This window comes from Protopterus annectens, chromosome 4.part0, assembly GCF_019279795.1.
Source record: "Protopterus annectens isolate FY-2018-M chromosome 4.part0, PAN1.0, whole genome shotgun sequence".
In the NCBI taxonomy this organism is placed as follows: Eukaryota; Metazoa; Chordata; order Ceratodontiformes; family Protopteridae; genus Protopterus; species Protopterus annectens.
This window is the reverse complement of record NC_056733.1, coordinates 730,192,765-730,207,762: the sequence shown is the minus strand read 5'-3', so window position 1 is coordinate 730,207,762 and position 14,998 is coordinate 730,192,765. Positions and strand designations below refer to the sequence as shown.

Sequence of the window (14,998 nt, the reverse complement as noted above, 5' to 3'; positions counted from 1 at the left end):
CACTTCCACCTTCTATAAGAAACACAGGCAGCTACCTTCAAACAAATACTGAAAAATCATCTCAACTCTTCCTGGTTATGTTCCTGTTCTATAACCTAACCTCTTCACTCTCCTTATCTGATTACTAAACTCCTATGTCTTTTGCTATTAGTGACTGATGATACTTTCTCCATACTTATTTTTTTTATTTTTATCTTCACTTGTTGATACTGGTACAATAATACTGATTAATATAGCTCTGTTTATACCTCTCTGATTTAATTAATTGACTTCAGCTTTAATGTATCTTTTCTGTTTCTGGTTGTTTTAAAAAATCATGCAGTCAAGTTACTGCCACCATCAATAGGCATAAATAACTCACAAGGTATGAGGGTGTCTGCGCAGTAGGTGTGGCAGTGCTTTCTTCCTGAGTAACTAAAGCAACAGAAAGAATTATTGCCAATATTTGATTGCACTCCTCTTGCTACCTTTTTTTTTTGGAAAGTTATGGTTGGTAACTTCTTCTCTAGAGTTTCAGTATACAGACTGAGATCTGAGACTTCCTTATATCTTTCAAATCTTCAGTGAAGCACAATCATATCTGACCATTTACAAAGAACTGTATTACATGTTTTTTTCTGTTATCTTTGATTTGTCCCTTGACTGGAAACACAGATGTGATAACAGCACTAGCACAAAGGGTAACAACCTTTCTACAGTTTAAAAGTACAGACAGGACATCAGATATTCATATTTTAGGGAGCTTTGTTTTATTATATGTAATCATAAGAGCAAAAAAAAAAAACTGTAACCTGTTTTATTTCTCCAGAGTATATTTTCTGGCTGTTAAGATGTTCAGACAGGCTTAGTGGTGCAGAGCATTAATGTTTCAGTTCCCTCTGTAACTGTATCACTGTGTATGAGTTACCACCCCATATACCACAGTAATAATCTGCTTCATCCTCTGCCTGCACATTAGAAATTGTTAACTTTTCAGTTTGTGCTGACCAGTCGGCTGCACCACTGAATCGAGCTGGGATTCCATCGGCTCTGTCACTGTCATAGGTGAGCAGTCTTGGAGCAGTCCCAGGTCGCTGCTGGTACCAGCACAAGTAATAGCTGCTAGACATGGTCCTAGTGCAGGAAAGTTCTGCAGTCTGTCCCAGTGACACCGACATGGATGAAGGCTGATTTAGGCTTGCCTGGTCCAAGGGACCTAAATAAACCTAAACAGACAGCTTTTTAAAAGGAGAACATCTATATGTGACATATTACAACATTCCTTAATAACTGGCTTTGTTTTCACATATTTTGCCTTCTGTTTTCTGAAAAATAAAATTTTCCATTTAGTAAAAATATAATTAGAAAAATGTACAAAATATTGTAAACCTTACATTGCCACCAAGTTATAACTAGAGTTAAGAAGGCTGAGAGATACACGGTGTAGAATTAGTGAGAGAAGTGATGTGGGTGAGAAAAGTCCAGGGATCTCTGTGCTTAAGGTCTATCATTTCTTTAAAAGTTCTCTCCAGACACTCAGCACTGCCCTCAATGCAAATGTGCTTTCTGCTCATTTGTTCTTCCAATGATATTTGGAGGCAGTAGATCAATGGTCTCAACTCAGTTGCTGAACGCACACGCCACCTGGTGGAATGTTCACTGTTTTACAAAAAGCAAATGGACTTTTCGACTTGATAGTGTTATTTAAATTATAACTGGTTCACAGATAAACAAATGAACAATATTGGCAAAAGAAGAACAATTTTCAATATTTTCTTTCTCTTCCTTCATGTACGTTTCCTCTTTACACTTTCTTGGTTATGTATTTTATCTCATATTTTTACAGTGCCAAAATGTTGTGTAATAATGCATTAAACTTCACGTTACTTAAGACTGAGGTGGAAAGTTTCAAAGTCCCCATGCTGAAGGATAACACTGTCCAAGCTGCAAAATCTTTTACTAATGCATTCTATGGGCAGCTACAAGAATGCATGGATCTTGCCATCACAAGCAAAATCAAGATTCACTCCTACAAGAAAAGGAAACCAGTCTGGCGGACTCCTGCCATAAACAAGCTATACAATAGAAGGAGGAAACTAGTACAGAAAAGAGTAAAATCCCAAGAAGGGAAGACATCCCTGATCAGTATCAGCAAGAAACTACGATCCCTCATAAAATCATTCAAGGCAAGCTTTGAAAGAAAAATTGCCAAGGACTCCAAAGATAACCACAAGGCATTCTTTAGCTATGTCAAGAATCTAAGTGGCAATGCTCAGATCTGCTCGGAGTTAGTGCAGAATGGCACAAAATACACTGAACTGACCGATATCACCAACATCCTGGCAGACAGGTTCAGCGCAAACTTCACCCCCATCTCACCCCCTAAAGGACCCATAACCTTAACAGAAGAATGTAGAGTCCCTGAAATCACATACACTCAGGTTAAAACAGCCCTCTCCAAAGCCACAAACTCAGCATCAATGGGACAGGACAGTGTCCCAGGCTGTGTCCTACATGAGCTCAAAGATGAACTAACCCCTCAACTAAACACACTGTTCAACCTCAGCCTCTCCACACGCTACATACCCATGGAGTGGGCCACAGCAATGGTTATCCCGCTCCACAAAGGTGGAGCCACAACAGACCCTGGGAACTATTGCCCTATAAGCCTGACTAGCTTGGTCTGCAAGGCTATGGAGCACATCATCATGGAACTCATTAACAGAGACATTGGGAACCTCCAAACACTGGACCCTACCCAGTTTGGCTTTGTTAAGGGCAGATCATGCCTCCTAAACCTGGTGGACTTCTTTGAGACAGTTACCAAGGCTATAGACGAGGGAAAGCTGGTACACACATCCTACCTAGACCTCGCTAAGGCCTATGACACCATTCCCCATTCTGGTATTATAGACAAGCTCACCAGCCTGAACATAAACCCCTACGTCACAAGATGGGTTGCCAACTGGCTCACGGACAGAACCCACATGGTGACAGTTGCAGGAGCTAGGTCTGTCTGTAAACCGGTTACAAGTGGTGTTCCCCAGGGCTCAGTCCTAGGACCCCCTCCTGTTTGGCATATACTTCTCAGAGGTACAGGCAAGCATGGGAGGACTATGGCTGACCAAGTTTGCAGACGACTGTAAACTAGGGGATGTAATTGACTCTCCGGCTGACACAGACATCCTCTAAACGGGTCTCACTGAGATGGATACCTGGTGTCAAAATCATGGCCTCAAGCTAAATGCCAAAAAGTGCATAGTCATCCCCTTTGGAAAAAATCAAAGTACCCACAAACTACCACATAGGTGGCAGTCCCCTAAATACGGAAGATGTAATAAGGGATCTGGGGACCCAAGTAGATAGTAATCTCACCTTTGATAATCACATTGCCAAAGTGGTTAGAAAATCCTTCTACGTAGCCCACCTAATCACAAAAGGGTTTGCATCCAGATCAAAAGAGGTCATTGTGCCCCTCTACTCATCACTCATCAGACCCATCTTAGAGTACAATGCCCCATTTGGGATGTACCTTACAAGACACCTGCAACAGCTGGAAAGACCACAGAAGTACCTCACCAAGAGGATCAATGGCCTCAAACAGTTGCCCTATGCAGCTCGAATGAAGAAACTCCAGTTGTATTTGGTTGCATACCGCCTACTCAGAGGTGATCTCTGCCTGACATACAAGGCCATGTCCAACCCACAATTGATGGACATGCTCCACCTAAAGAAAACCTTATCCCCTCGAGCCACATGCTCTAGGGATCTAAACCTTACCACAACAAAAAATAGGACGTGCTGGAGGGATAGATTCCTGTCTCAGAGACTTCCCATGCTTTGGAACAAGATCCCAATCTACATTAGGCAGAGCTCCTCGCTAACACTCTTTAAAAGAAACCTTGACGAGTGGATGAGAAACAGAAAGTTTACCTCGGGGATCACTTCAGTGGATCTGCTGGACAGAGGCACAGGGAACTAATCTAAGGGGATGGTGAAAGCCAAAACATTCTGGCTAGGCTTATAAATGCCTTTGAGCAGATAGCCTAGTACCCACCTATGAACCTATACTTGGATGACCTGTCCCTTTATCAAATGACTTTGCAGATATTGGGACACTGCTCTTGTCCCAAGGTGCAGCTACCTTGCAGTGATTATAAGTTCAGGGATGCTAAACCAAAGACCTCTGCCCTGGAAAAGCATACTTTCAAGACATTAATCAAAGTCTGTGATGGACAGTTTTCTTTCTTTCAGCATGCATGCTAGTGGAACTGCTCTGCTGAATCATCTGAGCATCCATTTCTGAACACATTTATCATTGATGCAAAGATCTCAAAAGCTAACCAATCAGCTGTAAAAGAACATCCGATATATATATATATATATATATATATATATATATATATAGTCATCACACCTTGGGTGCTAAGGCGATTAGCTTCATTCCAAGCCACATGACATGCTATGTTAAAAGACATCACATTAGGCATTAGGTAATTTTGCTAATTTATTCAAAAGCTTGAATTATCCCAGTTACCTTATGTATCACAGTGCTGCAAAGGCAGCACTTTTTTGGGAGGGGGGTGGTCCCTGGCCCCAACCAGCTATCAGTTTGACTGGGCTATCTGCCTCCCTGTTCTGTACTACTCTCTCTAGATGGGTCTGCTGGCAGGGTGGGAACAGGAATGAGAACCAGCTGGAAAGAAGTTGAACATGTTTATCCCTCCAGCCAGATAGAGATAGGGATTCAGACCAAGTGCTAGGGAAGGGATAGACTGGTTGCCTGCAGCATCATCCCACAACTCTTTCCCAATGATTTTTTCCTAAACCCTTTTCTTTGTCTAGCATGCTGATGCCATCACATTGTTAGTATGGGATGGCTAGGAGATGTGGCTCAAGCATTTGACTGCCCCAGGCCCTGAGCAGTAACAACTCTTCTGCTCTCTGGCACAGACAGATAAGTGACTCCTCTGAAACTCAGCCTCCACCGGGGCTCATGAAGGTATCCAGCCAGCATGCTTCCTTCTCCCTCAGGATAACCAAGTCCATGTTTCCCTTCCTGTGTCATTGGGTACTTAAACTGCTAATCGAACGTAAGTCACCCGAGTCATAGTCAGGCTTCATGTCACTATTACAATGGAACAGCTGAGACAGTGCTGTTACCAAATGACAGTTAGAAATGCACAGTAATGAAAGCTGCATTCTTCTTTTACAGCCTAACCTAATGATGACAGGGAGTCTGATTGCCAAAAACTCAGAACTCCAAACATATAGAGCTATACTTAGGTCCAAACAGCAACTACTTCTAGCATTTATTCTACTGACATGTGCTTAATCCAGTTCAGGAATGCAGGGAGCACAGATGCTGTCCTAGAACTCTCTGGGTTTAGGACATAGAAACTAATTGTGAATGCAGTGCCAGTACATTGCAGGACATTGCTGAATTGGAAATAGTAAACTGTACAGGAAATCTAAGGCAAAGAAGTATGAAAAATGAGCACATGGGTGATCATTTATAAGTATTTTGTGAGAAAATAAAAATACATCTCATTTTAGGAAGGAAACTCCAGAGAGATACTTGTGTTTTGGTGGCCATTTTAAAGCTGGTGATTTAAAAAATTCAGTTCTGATATCAGTGAAATAGCATAAATAATTTCTAATCTTTTGAACAGAGTTCTACAGCTCAGCTTCTGTAGATGCATGTTTACATTCATTGCTGAAAACTAAATTATCTGACAGAACCAAGATGCTATCCTCCAAAAAAAGGAAGCCAATCTGGTGGTCCCCTGCCATAAACAAACTCTACAACAGAAGAAAGAAACTGTTGCAAAAAAGAGTAAAATCCCATGACTGGAAGAACTCCCTGGTCAGCCTCAGTAAGAAGCTAAGATCCCTCATAAAATCCTCCAAAGCTAGTTATGAAAACAAAATTGCCACTGATTCTAAAGACAACCACCAAGCATTATATATCTATGTCAAGAATCTCAATGGCAACACTCAGATCTGCTCTGAGTGACAGCACAATGGCACTAAATATACAGAACCAACTGATATTGCCAACATCCTGGCAGATAGGTTCAGTGCTAACTTTACCCCCACCCAAAGGGCCCATCTCTATACCAGAAGAATGCAAAGTTCCTGTAATCACGGCTGCACAGGTAAAAAACACACTTTCCAAAGCCAAGAAAACAGCAACCATGGGACCTGACAACATCCCAGGCTGTGTTCTACATGAACTATAGAATGAACTGGCACCCCACCTAAGCACCATGTTCAATCATAGCCTGACCTCAGGCTTTGTGCCCACTGAATGATGCACAGTGACAGTTATCCCACTCCACAAAGGGGGAGCCATCACAGACCCCGGGAACTACAGCCTCATTAGCCTAAGGAGCCTGGTCTGCAAGGCCATGGAACATATCACCATGGAACTTGTAAACAAAGACATTGGTAATCTCCAAACTCTGAACCCCTCCCAGTTTGGGTTTGTAAAAGGAAGATCATGTCTCATAAACCTGATTAACTTCTCTGAAGCAGTCACCAAAGCCGTAGACGAGGGTAAGGTGGTTCACACAGCCTATCTAGATCTTGCCAAGGCTTTTGACACCACCCTCACTCTGGAATTATAGATAAACTCACTAAACTAGTTATAAATCCCTATATCACAAGATGGGTTGCCAACTGGCTCACTGACAGAACCCACACTGTGAAAGTAGCAGACTCCAAATCTGACTTCAGACCACTGACAAGTGGAGTACCACGGGGTTCAGTCCTGTTTCCTCTCCTGTTTGGTATCTACTTTTCTGAAGTACAGGCTAACAAAGAAGGTCTTTGGCTAACAAAGTTCACAGATGACTGCAAACTAGGAGCCATAATTGAAACTGCTAATGATGTGGACATCCTACAAAAGGGCCTCACTGAGACAGATGCCTGGTGTCAAAGCCATGGCCTCAAGCTCAATGCCAAAACGTGAATTGTCATCCCCTTTGGTAAAAGTTCTGTACCCATGAGCTATCACATAGGTGGTAGTCTACTTAACACCAAAAGTGTGATAAGAGACCTTGGGACACAGGTGAACAGTAGTCTCTCCTTTGTTAATCACATCACCATAGTAGTCCAGAAATCCTTCTACATGGCACACCTCATCACAAAAGGTTTCTCATCCAGGAAAAAAGAGGTAATTGTTCCCCTCTACTCATCACTCATTAGACCCATTATAGAGTACAACACTCATTTTTGGTATGTACCTCACAAGACATCTACAACAACTGGAAAGGCTGCAGAAATACCTCTGAAAGAGGATTACTGGCCTCAAACAGATGCCCTATGCAGACCGTCTCAAAAAACTCCAGCTTTACTCTGTCGCATATTGCCTACTCAGAGGCAATCTCTGCCTAACATACAAAGCTATGTCAAACCCAGAGCTGTTGGACATGCTCCACTTAAAGAAATACCAATCCCTCTGAGCTACACTCTCTAAGGACCTAAACCTTGTCACCACAATAAACAGAACATCCTGGAGGGATAGATTCCTGTCACAGAGACTTCTCATATTCTGGAACAAACTACCTATCTATATCAAACAAAACTCCTCATTAGCACGCTTCAAGAAAAATCTTGATTGTATGTGAAATAGGAAATCCACCCCAGGGATCACCTCTGTGGCTCTGCTCAACAGGGGTAGAAGAAAATAATTTTCTTGGGTGGCGAAAGCCAGGGTACCTTTTTGGCTAGGCTTGTATAGGCCCTAGGGTCAATAGCTTAGTACCTACCTATGAACATATGAACCTATGAACCTATGATACTGGTTTTAATCTCATCCCTCTGCTCAGAAGATCAAAGAAAACTGAACATGTAATATTTAGTAGTATGCAAACACCTTGCATTCAGTGCATGCACCCTGCAATTACTGAATGAGCATTACAGTTACTGTGTTTTCATTACACCCTGTAAATGTACCCTGTATTTACTGCATGTACCTTGCAGTTACCACACTTCCTGCATGCAGCCTGCACTCACTATCTTACTACATGCTGTCAGCAGCACTGCATGCATACTGCACTTACTGCATGCACACTGAATGCACTACATGTACTCACACTCACTGAATGCACATTGCACTTACTGTATGTGCACCACAATCACTACATTTACTCTGCATACCATATTTACTGCCTGCACTCTACACTTGGTGCATACACTCTGTACTCACTGCATACTGCATTTATTGCATGTGCATGACACTCACTGCATGCATACCTCACTCAGTGTGTGTGCTGCATTCACTATATGTATTCAACACTCTTTGTTTGCACTCTGCATTTACTGTATGCATACAACATTCATTGCATGTACCTCAAATATATAAATACACGTAACTGCATGTTAAATACACTCACTACATACATACCACATGAAATATGCACTCTCTGCTAACGTACTGAGCTCACTGCTTACACACTGCACTCACTATGTTTCTTGAGGGATACCATGAACATGCAGTGATAGCAGGTTAGCCATAAAATGAGACAATATTTAAACATGCCCTCTTACTCAATAAGTTTGCTTGTATTACAGTCTTCTCATAATGATAATATTATGCATGCACCTATTATTATATTACAGTATTCTCATAATGATAATATTATGCATGCATCTATTATTATATTACAGTCTTCTCATAATGATAATATTATGCATGCACCTATTATTATATTACAGTCTTCTCATAATGATAATATTATGCATGCACCTATTATTATATTACAGTCTTCTCATAATGATAATATTATGCATGCACCTATTATTATATTACAGTCTTCTCATAATGATAATATTATGCATGCACCTATTATTATATTACAGTCTTATCATAATGATAATATTACGCATGCACCTATTATTAAATTACAGTCTTCTCATAATGCCTGAAAATGCTCTTTTCACTGATTCTCAAGTCCCCTCCTTCCTGTGCCGCCATCTTTACCTTTCTAAACCACTCTAATCCTTTCCCTATACCACTACTAGAACATTCCTTAACCCTTTGCATACTTTCTTCTGAACTTACCTTCCACTCCACTAATTGTTTTTTTGTGTTGTTGTTGTTCTTTGACCTTGATTATTCCTTCCCTTGGCTCCTTCCCTTGTCTCTACCTGCTCTGTTCACCCTGCAGGTTCACTCCGCTCCCCTACCCTGCCCCCAAATACCACATGCCCACAGTACCTCTACACTTATACTTAGGTAATCACTCCCACCACTTCCACTATCCAATCCAAGCTACCCATCATACCCCAAAATCCCCTCCCCTAGTTCACCCATTAAAGTAAGCCTACCCTTCAGAGTTTACTGCCAAACACTACTTATCCTGATCAACTACCAATTAACCAAAACCATAATCTCTTAATCATTAAACTAACTTCCCAACTTAACTCACCCCTTACTAGCATCCTAAAACCAACATCATGACCCACAAGCCTCTATCCCTATTTACTCAAATAATACTTCTAATTACCTTAACTTACCTAAACTATATCACCCAACCTACTAATGCAAACCACTCCCCCCATTTCACACCACTACTCCATCCTCTACAAAGTACACATTTACTGTTACCCTTATATCTCCCAGTCTCTACCCCTCAACACTAGCATGCTCTTCCACTATAGACTCCTACCTAACACTAAAAACACTGTTCCCAACTACACTAGTTTAATGTCCATAAAACTCTCTACTTGTACACTACACCCAAACAAACCAATACCTCACCCATCATCTTATCTCTATCTTTCTCTCTGGGGACATATACCCAAACCCAGACCCCTCTACCACACAGAATCAAGCCTCTCAACCCCACCCCAAGCAACAGGCAAGCCCCTCCACTTTTCACTTCTAAATACTCAGAGCCTATGTAACAAAATTCCAAACCTTCATGCCTGGGTTCTACATAACCAGCCCAATATTCTCTTCATCTCAGAAACCTGGCTTAAGCCCCACATAAAAGATTCTGAAATAACTCCTCCCAACTACCGCATGTTAAGGAATGATAGAACATTAAAAAGGGGTGTGGTGTACCACTCCTTTACTCAGCATCCCTCTTAGTCACCCCCTATACCAAACCCTTTACCAAATTTGGCAAGGCAGAAATGATACCAGCCCTACTCCACCTAAACAAGTATAAACTCATATATGTTCTCTCCCTCTATAGTCCCCCTGGAGACAATATCTCATGCCTTGAAGATATTCTCTCCTGGGTCTCCACAAACATTACTCATGAAAGCATAATCTTGGGGGATGTGAACATAAACTGGTCCACAATCCAATCTCCCACTAACTCACTCAATATTAACTTATATAACTTTACACAACTAATCTATTCCACTATCAGGCCTTCCAAGAACTCCATCACTGGAAGTACAATAGACTGGATTCTACTATCCCATCCTCACTATATCTCTGATAGTGGTATTCTCCCAGACCCACTAGCTGACCACTGTCCCACTTTTGTCCACCATCTCCCCTCTTACATACAACTAACTAACACCTATATTTCCACTCACTGCCTAAAGAACTTCAATTCTGAAACCTTCTCAAATGCACTAAAAACACAGACTGGAACCCATTAAAAATTATTTCCCTAGATAATGCTCTATCCTACTCTAACTCTACTTTCACAAACCTGCTCAACTCCTTTGCCCCTCTGAAAGCAAAACATACAAAAAGTAACCCCGTACCCTGGTTAACCAAAAACACCTTAGCTACTATGCAACTCCATGACAAAGTCTGAACATGTTACCATGAAAATAAAATCACTATCCCCCTTAACAAATATAAAACACTATGAAATAAAGTCAAAAAATATATTACCTCAGACTGCAAAGCCTATTTTTCTACTCTCCAAACCAACCAAACTATTTTGAAAAGGAATCTCATCTCTCCTCAACCCAGAAAAAAAAGAAAACCCTTACCCTAACCCAGATGCTTCTGACATGGACTTAACCACCCAATTTAACTCTTTTTTCATAGAGTCCATAAGCAAGCTAACATCATCCTTCACCAACACCTCTAAACCCCTCCTCAGCGTGCTCCCAACTCTTCCTCCTCTAGCATCCCTTGCCCCCAACCTCCACCTTTTTCTATCAATCCCATCTCTATATCCACCATAAAAAACTTCTCCTAAAATTAAAACCTGGTTCCAATGCCCCTGATGAAATTCCCTCCTACTTCCTAAAAGTAGTTGCAGATGCCATTGCTCTCCCTATCAGCATACTAATTAATCGGTCTATCTCAGAAAGCCAGGTCCCCCAGTTCTGAAAGCAAGCCTTTATTATTCCTCTACATAAAGGAGGCAATAATAATGACATTCCAAACTTCTGCCCTATTGCTATCTTATCCCCTATTTCTAAGCTTCTTGAAAAATGTATCCACCAACAACTCTTACCCTATCTCATCAACAACCAGCTTCTTACCCCCACACAGCATGGATTCAGACCCAGTCATAACACCTCCACTGCCATCTTCTCCTTCCTTGAAACAATTAACAAAGCCTGTGTTCCTGGCCATTTCATGTCCACCCTTCTCCTCGACCTCTCCAAGGTGTTTGACACTATTTCCCACAACCTGCTTCTTAATAAACTCTCCAAACTAAACCTATCCCCTTCCTGTACTAAGTGGTTATCCAGCTACCTCACAACCAGACAACAAGCAGTTAAATGGAATAAAGCCACTTCTCCCTTCCTTAATACTCCCACAGGTGTCCCCCAAGGTTCCATTTTAGGCCCCCTACTATTCAATATATTCATTAATGACTTCTACCAAGCCATTCCAAACTCCAGCCTCATCCAATATGCCGACGATTCTACCATTATCTGCTCCTCCCCTTCTATCCCCACACTAAATAAGCTTACCCAAAGCACCTTCTCTACTGAGCAGTGGAGCTAGACAACCATCTGGCTTTTAATGCAACCAAAACTAAACTTATGTTATTCACTGCCTCCAAAACCTCCTCCCTAAATAAGTACTCATTCATAATCACCAGCAAAAACAATACTCCCCTAGAAATAGTCTCTGACACTAAACTACTAGGAGTACTCGCAGATGATCAACTAAAATTCGACAAACATTTACAAGTAAATATAAAAACAAAACACAAAAAACTTGGTATACTATACTGCCATAATTGTTATATCTCTCCTTCCACCAGGGTCATACTAGCCAATACTTATCTTATCCCATCCATGCTATATGGTGCATCTATCCTCACCAACCTGCAATCCTCCCTCAAAACAAAACTCTCCTCTTGCTACAAGATATCAAAATTTGTGGCAGGTCACAGAGCCATTTCTCACCATTGTAATTCTCTTCACCAACTAAACTGACTTGAGCTATCTAACCTCCTCACTTATACCTGTCAGAAAAATATGTATTAATGTATGTGTTTAGTGCTTATTAGAAGCTAAAAGGGTTAACACATTTCATTCTATTTTCTGTACAGCTTAGTTTTGTATGAAACTAAGCGATGCTTTCTGAAACTGCAAGATGCTCTCTGACCTAGTATTTGCTAGCACAGCAAAATTCATGTTTATGCCTTTTGGAAATTTACTGAGAAGCAGGTGATTATCTGCTAGGTCAGGAAAATAATGAATAGAACAATACTGTTTTCTATAACGTTGTTGAACTTGAACAATCAGCTTTGTTCGTGTTATGAGAACATGCACAGCTGCAGAAAAAGATAGATACAGTTGAACAAAGACTGCTTGAAGAAATGAACTATAATCTGTACTTGCTTTGTGCTCGAATTAGCCATAGTACCTTGAATGGTAAAGTCACATAGTGAGAAGTTGTATCTAACCGGTGGTCTCCAAGGCCACATTGTTTTTCTTAGGAAGTTTTTTCATAAACTTGATAGTGTCAGCAGAAAATCATGGACAATCAGCTGCTATGAAATAATACTGTAAGAACTTGTGATTTGTTACGTCAGCTTAGTAGGCAATGTCTTGTAAGAAATGTATAAGAATGGCTACACTTCCTGATTCTAGTTAGACAAACTCTGTATTAGCACGTTTTTGTCTCCTTGCTGCAAGAATTAAAGTGCCTTAACCTGAACCTGCTGTGTATTGATCTTTTTGAAGTTGTTTTTTCCTTTGACAATACCGAACTCATCCAAGCACACAAACTCATTTACAACCCCTCTCTTTGTCCCTTCCTAGCCACTACCTTTGAAATCCATGAACTGGAATGACTTCTAAGATCTAATTCCCAAAAATGAATTAAATTGCACAAACCCACACATCCAGCTGGGAAACACCTAATGTCCTTCTCTCTTGCTCACCTCTGGAATTCTCTACCTTCTCCTATCTACATCACCAGCAGTTTCTTCCTCATTTAAAACCTTGCTGCACTCATATCTAACTTCACAATGGAAGTGCTCCTGTTCCCATCCTACCTAATCCTTCTAATACCACATCCTACTCTGCTAGAACTAAATACGCCATCACTGCCTCCTATAGTCCCACAGCTCTATCGAACTATTTGACCAACTTCTTAACAGTTACCCTGTTTTTTATTGCTATTTAATGAACTATACTGATGTATTCTATCATTGTTAACCTTTTCATATTTACTTTGTATTCCTATGAGATAATCTGTAATGTGTATGTGAAATGAGTACTATGTATTTGTATTTTTCTGGAGCTTTTCTCCACAGGACTCCATTGAAAACGGGCTCCTTGTGGCCCAATGGACAATCCTGGCAAACAAACTGCAAATAAATAATAAATAAATAAATACTGACAGGTGGATCTTTTATAGATGCTGCTCTCAGTACCAAAGTAAAGGTCAGTTCACAGAACCTGATCATCCTCTCCAATCAATAAAACACAGCAGTGTAATGTAACAAAGAAAGAAAGAAAGGTAACATGACTTTCCAGTCTGGACCCTTTAGATAGAAGGATAACTTAATTTACTAACTGGATATTTTTTTCTAGCATTAACTTTTGAGGAAAAATATAATTTTAGCTAGGTAAGTGACGTTTTCCTTCTTGAACCCTTTTCATCCCAAGGGTAAGGATATACACACACATATATTTTTTATATATATATATATATATATATATATATATATATATATATATATACACACACATATATATATATATGTATATATATATATATATATATATATATGGGTCTACTTCACAAAACCGAAATGCCATTTACTCGACTTTTAAAATACCAAGAAGACAAAGCTCAAAATCCATATTACTGATGTTCCGAAACACCAACATTTCACTCCAGGTAAGTAACCACTTAGCTATTCTAAAAAACAAAGTAAAACTGAAGCAAATTAAATCCACCCCTGTGGGGGGTTTCACCTCAAACACCCCCTATGCGGGGGGCTGTGACTCCACACCCCCAACTAAATATACCAACTCCAGGATCACACTATTGTGGAGGTAAGGGGCATGATTCACCATGGTGGCCAAGAAACTGGGAACAGCTGTTTATTGTAAGCTGTGTGCAACCAAAAAACAGTACCAGTCCTAGAAATGTAACAAACAAGATAGAGCACAGTAAGCATTGAAAAGTAAGCATATTTGCAGCCATCATTCACATGTAATCATGTAGAAATCCCAAACCATTAAATCAAATCTAGTGGGGGGATTTATGCACAAATTCATTGTCAGCCCATTCCATTAATGTATGGCGTTAAATGTGCAGGTAACAAACTACTTTTATAACCAAGTCACTTTAAGACTTGTACTTCACTGCTATACTTAACTGATAACCAAAACATTGGCACTTTGCAAATTAGGAGGGCCCAGCCATCAACTAGTTCAATATTATACCACACATCCGTCAAGCTCATCTAAAAAAAACAAAAGCAATCAATTTAAGCCGTGGTACCTGAGTCAAGCTGTCTCATACCTGTAAACATGAACACTCTCATCACTCCAGAGTTTATGTAAGAGTTGCTATCAACGTTGATAGAATATCAGCAATCCCTATGGTTACAGAGCAGCA

The 14,998-nt window shown here is 40.5% G+C and overlaps 1 protein-coding gene across 1 annotated transcript in view; it reads right to left on the bottom strand.

The window, feature by feature from the left end:
• Window positions 1–860: 860 nt before the first annotated feature.
• The window catches only part of LOC122800326, a 127,867-nt gene continuing 113,729 nt past the window's right edge, over window positions 861–14,998 (bottom strand). The window contains exon 3 of the mRNA XM_044069779.1: window positions 861–1,205. Within this exon, the coding sequence (XP_043925714.1) occupies window positions 861–1,205 (345 nt within the window). The remainder of the gene's footprint in view (window positions 1,206–14,998) is intronic.